Source organism: Pinus tabuliformis, chromosome 1_1 (genome assembly GCF_031772625.1).
Source record: "Pinus tabuliformis cultivar Carrire ecotype Pingquan chromosome 1_1, CPIR1, whole genome shotgun sequence".
Taxonomy (NCBI): Eukaryota; Viridiplantae; Streptophyta; class Pinopsida; order Pinales; family Pinaceae; genus Pinus; species Pinus tabuliformis.
The window spans coordinates 606,351,541-606,358,439 of NC_142297.1; the positions used below are offsets into that span (position 1 = coordinate 606,351,541).

A 6,899-nucleotide genomic window follows, 5' to 3' on the forward strand; every position below is an offset into this window, starting at 1 on the left:
CACACTCCTTTGGGTCCAAAATCCCAAACTAAAAACCAAAAAGCCCTGGGCTTTTCCAGTTAGAAATATCTTCCAATCTACCAAATTTCAACACCATATAAAGAAAAGAATTTGTTTCCCATATACCAACTCATAAGGTGTAGATTTGGTAGTTTTTCTCCAAGTATTCCTACAAGTCCACAATGCTTCGAGCAACTAATCCACCCAAACTTTACGACAAGATTCGATTGTCTTTGTGAAAATTAATTCTAACATTTTGTTGGTGGAATCTACCCATCTATTAGCTAGCAAATGGTATGAAGAATAGATCATGTGCTTAATCTAGTCCCATTGAATGAGGGATGGAATAATTTTTTATGTGCATTGCATCCCCTACTATCGACCACTAAAGTAGTCACATTGTAATTCTAGATGCCATGGATCTAACCTTTGGTGACACAAACATAACAAGGAATAGGAGATAGGGTAGCTAGAGTAACTAAAATTCAATCCTACTCACAACTACTACAAGGAGGACCTCCATCATTCTTCCTTGAAGTGATTGCTTAAATTTTCAAAAAAATACTCTTTTATGAAGTGATGCTTAGTCATCTGAAAAAAAAAATGTTGCTTCTTGCAATTATATTTCCTTCTATCTTGCCTATTTATTTGTTAACCATAGCTATACTCCAAATAATCTATTTCAACAGAGAAAGAACGCAATAGACAATAAAATGTTTCAAAAATAACATGATAAAAAATTATAAATATTAATAAACCAAATATAAATGCATTTGAATAATAATTATTTTTCTATTGTTTCATGGATGTTTCTTACTCCACAAATTATATTCTATAGATTTTACTATATAAATTTGTACTCAATCTTTATACAAATTTATATTTAATCTAGATACCTATATCTTCTATAGATTTTACAATTTATGTGGACTATTTTTCTTATAATCATCCATAAGATACTTACCTAGATTTTTACCTAGCTTCTTAATATTCCTTAGGTCACTGAACCGTAAATCACCTAAATTCACAAGCATTTCTTAAAGGAGTTTTCAAGTTAAATGGAGCAAATAATTTCTTATGCGTATTACTTAAAGAAACCCTTCAAAAGTGTTAATGATCCCTTTATAGAAATGGTTAAGTTGAAAACTTGAACGATATCTTGGATCAAGTTATCTTGGAAAAGGATTAAACAATTCCCGTTAGCAAAGTGAATAACCGATAAAATCGCTTTGTACCACTAAAGCATAAATTACCATAAAATCTAGCAAAATCGCCTAAATTCACAAGCGATTTCTTAAGGGAACTTTCAAATATAAGGGATCACTCTTTATTGTTGGGAGGAACCCCTCAAAGTGTTCCTCATCATCCCCCCATAAAATTGGCTAAGTTGAAAAAATGCACAAACATCGAGGGAGGATTGAACGACTCCCACTAGCAAGGTAATGGTATAAATTCAACTCATTTCACACCATTCATTGTGCTCTTTATGGACACTAATGGACACTGTCCATTCACTCAACTCATCTCGCACCATTCATTGTGCTCTTTATGGACACTATGGACACTATCCCTTCACTCAACTCATCTCGCACCATTCATTGTGCTCTTTATGGACACTATCCCTTCACATCAGATATGTGTATATTCCAATATCAAAACATGTTGATTTTCAATGGTAAACTCTACAAGCACTCGAGGAAAACATTCAAGTGGCTACGAACAAGATGTGGCTAGGTATACGTATTAAATGCATTTCCCATTGTGGTTAAAAGATTTGATTCTAAAAGTAAAATCTTAATATTTCCATTTGTGCTTTTCCATCATCATGAATACTCTCTTTCCTACACTATGTTTTGGGACCCTAAGGCGAACTACCCATCATCATGAATACCATCTACATTCACAACAGCCCCCCTATTGCCTAAAGTGCTCGAATATTCTCTCTCGAATATTCTCTCTACACAATCCTTTTGGATTTTTGTAGGGACGAATCGACTAACATCTGCGTGCTCTTTATTTTTAATGAAGTAAATGCAAGTTTAACACTCGATTTAAGTTTATCACCTTAATCCATATTTAGTTAGTGCTTTTGACAATTTTGTCTGATTAATCTTTTTTGAATTTGACTATGGAAAACCGTCTATAATACGCTATAGAATTTTCTTTTTAGTTGCAACTATTTTAGTGAATTCCGTCCGGGCGAGCAATCTCAAACCTATTTGGCGAGCAACTATGATTGAATATTGCTTTCACAACCGTTGCGAGAAAGCAGGGAAAACGCTCAGAGAACACGAGCCAAAGATGTCAAATCTGTAAAAAACACAGAACAATGGACAGAAGCCGTAGTTTAGAGAACCAAAACATCAGTCATTCGGAACTTGGAAGCAATCATGGTTATCAAATGTGATGCGTACACGAAAACCCGGCATAGTGGACTGTGCCGTATCTGAATTTGTGTATACAAACGGAATTTTTTTGGGTGCATTCAAGGTGTCCAATTATTCTGAAACAGCCTGCAGACTGTTGAGTCTTTTCACAGTTTTGTACCTTCATAATAATCGACAAAATTTGAGGGAATTTCTTCTAAAATTCTGGAGTTACACTGATACGATGATTCACAATTGTGAGTAATACTATTTTTGTTAGTTAGCTCAGGGGGACCGGAAATTACTGTAAAAAATAATCTTCTGGCCGCTGACGAACTCGGTCTCCTTTTATAAGCCCTCTCAGAAAGAATAATAGGGGATTAGGATTGATCCATCTCCCAGCGTAATCCAGACGCCACCCCGTCGTGTCTTGGAACGTATTCCTGCAATTTGATGGAAATCAATTTACAAAGAAAAAGTTGGATGAAGAATGATATCAGTGTGGAATGGAACTCGTTTATTACCTCTAATTTTCGCACTAATTCTTTGGCTGTGGGAGCAGACACGATGATATGACGTGCAGCGGGCGTGATGAACCCATCGTCGACAGCCTGGTCGATGAATGTTAACAGAGAATCGTAGTAGCCTTCCACATTCAACAATCCGACCTGAATTCAACAAAAGAATTATCTGTCAACGTACAACCTTTACCAGAACTTCTGAATTTGATGAAACACCGGAATGGTATATAGTATTTACCGGCTTGTTGTGGATCCCGAGCTGAGCCCATGTTATGACTTCCAAAAGTTCTTCCAATGTCCCGTAACCTCCTGTCTCGTAGTTCAACAGTTGCCAGGATGCGTACACGGTCAGAATTGTTCGTAGTACATGGACGGTAGACCATTGCAGTTCATCTGATATTTCAGAAGAAATGCCTGACCCAGACAGCGCGAGACCCGGATTCGAAGACTAAATATTCTAATGAGAAATTCAGAAACTTATCGTTTAATACCTGGCAGAGCAATGAAAGCATCTGATTGGCGTGCCATTTCTGCCTTTCTTTCATGCATATCTCCTACAGCTCTTACTTCTCCAACAGTTTCGCCCGTAAGCTGCACGATGTTACAACAAATATAACGTTAGTGGCCATGTCAAGCCAAATTAAAGAAATTCCACTGCGTGTAAACGACTAATTAAAGAATTTCTAGAATTCACCTCTGGACACATCAGTGTCTTGGGAATAACCCTGCACATCAAAGGGAAGGCAAAAAATGGTGTGAGATTCGAACAGCGCACGCCTTAGAGGCCAAAGCATGAGCTAGAATGTTAAATATTTCAGCATTTAAAAAGGCCGGCCGCTGTAAGGTTTATAGACCAGCGATGAAATAGAAAATCTTTTAACTCTAGATCCAATATTACACCGGAATTCGACCTGCCAACGGTAAAGAAAATTTACCCCAACACATGGCCACCGCCATTATAGACCGCCTGCGACACGAGGCCCATGAGCCCCACACTTCCTCCACCATAAACCAGGTCCATGTTCCGCGAAACCTGGCGGATCACAAAATAAAGCTCAGAGATTAACTTTACTCGATACACAGTACAAGTGTGGGACAATAAAAGAAGCGAAAAAGACTCGGGCGGGACAGCCATGTTTAAGAAGGCGTGCATTTCTTACTGAAGTGCTTTAATACGAGGATTTTGCCGAAGTAATTGTTGGTTGAAGTTCAAATTTAAGCGAAGAAAGTGCCGGCAACATGGATAAAATCCACAAGACTACATGTAAATACGAAACAGCTCATAGATGGAAACTAAAGATCGTTAAATTGTCAATGGGGAAATCACCGACAAGAAGATTTGAACTCATTATTCAGTTAAAACGTCACTCTGGAAGTCCAGACTCCGGACCGCGTGAATTAAATTCACGACTTCAAACAGCACGGAACTATCAGAAATTTTCAGCTGCAATCTAGGATGAAAGAAGAAGGCCGCTAATTCAACTGATAATCAAAATATACTTAAAATTTTAAATAAACAAATGATACACACATCCACAGACAAGAAAACGAGGAACAACATAGTCTCATGCAAGAAGCCGGAACTACCGTGTTTTTAAAGAAGCCGGAACTACCGTGTTTAAAAACCTTCAATTGCATAGTAGCCTTTAATGGTGCAGGTCCTGGACAGAATTTCTAGTAGTATTTAAAGATTTAAGCAAGAAAAAAGGCCAATAATACTACATAGATATTGTCAATTGATATAGTAAAACTAGCCCAGCCATATCCAGCAACAGTACCGTCAAAGGTTCACGCATAACGGATTTAAACAGAGGAACTGTGAACATAGATCCACAGCTTTAAAACAAGACTTATCTGTAGAAATTTCAGCTATATTCGTGGTTTAAGGAAGAAAAAGGTCTTCACTAAAACTGAAGCTCGACAGATACTCTTGACAAGAAAGAACACATCGGTAAACAAAAGAGAGGGCTACCAAACTGAAAACTCCAAGTTTAGTTCAATTACGTTTAATGGAGTCAGCTATCGACCTGGAGAACACCTATCATATGTAAAAAGAATTAAAGACCGAGCACTAAAGTTAGCTCCCAAATTTAAATCCGACTTCACTTCCATTGCCTTCTGTGGAAATGCTTCATGCTGTGCTCAAGGATCAAGTAAAGGGGAAATCTTTCGTGCTGTGCTCAAAGATCAAGTAAAGGAGAGAGGCCGTTCATATGATTATTAAAATAAAAACAACATACTAAAACAGAACAGACAAAGCGTTACACGGCAATAAATTCGACCTCTGAAAGCTGACCAATATTATTTCTTCAGGTCTCCACGTTAAGAAATTTCCGCTGTATTCCAGGTTAAGGAAAGGAAAGTCCCCTAAATGCAAAAGAAAGAGACAACGGCTAGGCGAAATTATTTGTTCAGGCATCCACCTGATGAATTCTCAGCTGTATTCGAAGTTAAACGAAGAAAAGGCCCCTAAATGCATAAAAAATCGACATCGGCTTTCATGCCTGTGAAGGTTCCCTATTGATCAAAATTATTATTTTCGCTAGTGACGTATTTATTTCAAGTCTCCAGGTGAAGAATTTTCAGCTGTATTCGAAGCTCAAGGAATAAAAAGCCTCTAAATTCATAAAGCTACTGATAATTTAGCGGATCTGACGAATCTTATTTAAGCTACTGATAATTTAGCGGATATGATGAATATTATTTCCAGAACTGGTTGATAACATTCCTAGATCTCCAGAATTTTGAGCTGTAGTCGAGGTTCATGAAAGAAAAGACACTAAATGCCTAAACTCGACATCGGCTTTAGTGATCCTAAAACTTTTCAATGGGCATAAAAAGATATTATTTCGACAACTTTCCGTATTATTTATGTCGATCCTACAGAATTCATGCCGACAAGCAGACAAAAAAGCCGAAATAATATAAGAGTTCATGATCTTTACCAGTTCGTTTCCAAGTTCAACTGCTGCGGCCTGATAGCTCAACTTTTTGCCCGGACTGCTGCCGCAGAAGACGCAGACGCTCTTGAATCTGGACGCCCTCTGTTCGAACCCTGACCCCGTCTCCATCGCTCCCTTTTTCTTACTCTGTAAAATCTTGCTCTAATCAGTCAATACAAAAAGCTGACCACCTCAGAAGTTTGACAAAAGAGCCCCAGGAGGGTGCCTATATATAACTTCTCGATGATCTTAGCGCACATCTGGGGGTAATTTTACCATAGAGGAATTGCAACGTGTTCCTATACCCTAGCGGCACAAACCTCGGTGACATTCAGAAGACACATTCCTCCATGACCAAGACCTGTATCGTACTATTCAACCTCATTCTTCCGTTCCATCAATCCGGACCCCAATCACATTCTCCGCAGGTATTATTAATATTAACATCGCCATCATTAATGGAATTATTGTGCTCATCATACTTAAGAGAGCCGGCATGCCAACCATGCCTGCACAGCCCTCACCGTGACCGGGGGCCCTCCCTACCCCCGCTACAACCCGACACACGTGCGGCACATATATATGAGAATACCGTGAATTGTTATGCCATTCTCCATTAATGTCCCTCCATCTCCGAATCTCTGGCGACATATCGTCCGCATATCCCTCACCCATCTCTCACGCATATCTCCAAGATCTCGCACGCGTCCCCCGCGGAGCGAAAAAATTCTCGCTGAATTTCACGGCAACAAGAATGAAGATTTACCGGCCGGGCCATTGAAGTTCGTTAGTGGGGTAGCTGTCCACGCCGCCCGCGCGTGATCACGCCAGCTGGCAGCATCGGCAGCGTGTGAAGTCTCCACGCCTTATGTGTAATCATTCGGGAAAGACGGAACGCCATTGACGGCATCTACGGCATAGACGGCAGTCCATCCACCGAACCCGATTCCCGTCATTTCCCCGTCAGAGCAGCGGCTCCGCACGAACCCGCCCGTGCACTCAAAGACTGTTACAAGTTGTTACTTGCAAGTCACACGTACTTCAGCTGACGTGACGTGCCAGGTCAGACT

The 6,899-nt window shown here is 39.5% G+C and overlaps 1 protein-coding gene across 1 annotated transcript; it reads right to left on the reverse strand.

The window, feature by feature from the left end:
• Positions 1–2,371: 2,371 nt before the first annotated feature.
• LOC149214744 (putative cytokinin riboside 5'-monophosphate phosphoribohydrolase LOGL10) lies at positions 2,372–6,373 on the reverse strand. The gene is made up of 7 exons (XM_089390955.1): positions 5,833–6,373; positions 3,823–3,920; positions 3,582–3,612; positions 3,379–3,478; positions 3,126–3,196; positions 2,891–3,034; positions 2,372–2,809 (listed from the first exon to the last, which is right to left on the reverse strand). Exons 1-7 carry the CDS (start codon positions 5,956–5,958, stop codon positions 2,747–2,749), a joined length of 633 nt encoding a protein of 210 aa, XP_089247081.1. The 5' UTR covers positions 5,959–6,373; the 3' UTR covers positions 2,372–2,746.
• Between the last annotated feature and the right edge of the window lie 526 nt (positions 6,374–6,899).

What these genes read in the sequence shown, in the direction of transcription:
- LOC149214744 (XM_089390955.1), bottom strand. Translation starts at nt 5,958, where the DNA reads ATGGAGACGGGGTCAGGGTTCGAACAGAGGGCGTCCAGATTCAAGAGC. An exon ending in TTGAACTTGGAAACGAACTG is followed by an intron (nt 3,921 to 5,832) that starts GTAAAGATCATG and finishes GTGATCCGCCAG; the next exon opens with GTTTCGCGGAACATGGACCT. An exon ending in AGACACTGATGTGTCCAGAG is followed by an intron (nt 3,479 to 3,581) that starts GTGAATTCTAGA and finishes AACATCGTGCAG; the next exon opens with CTTACGGGCGAAACTGTTGG.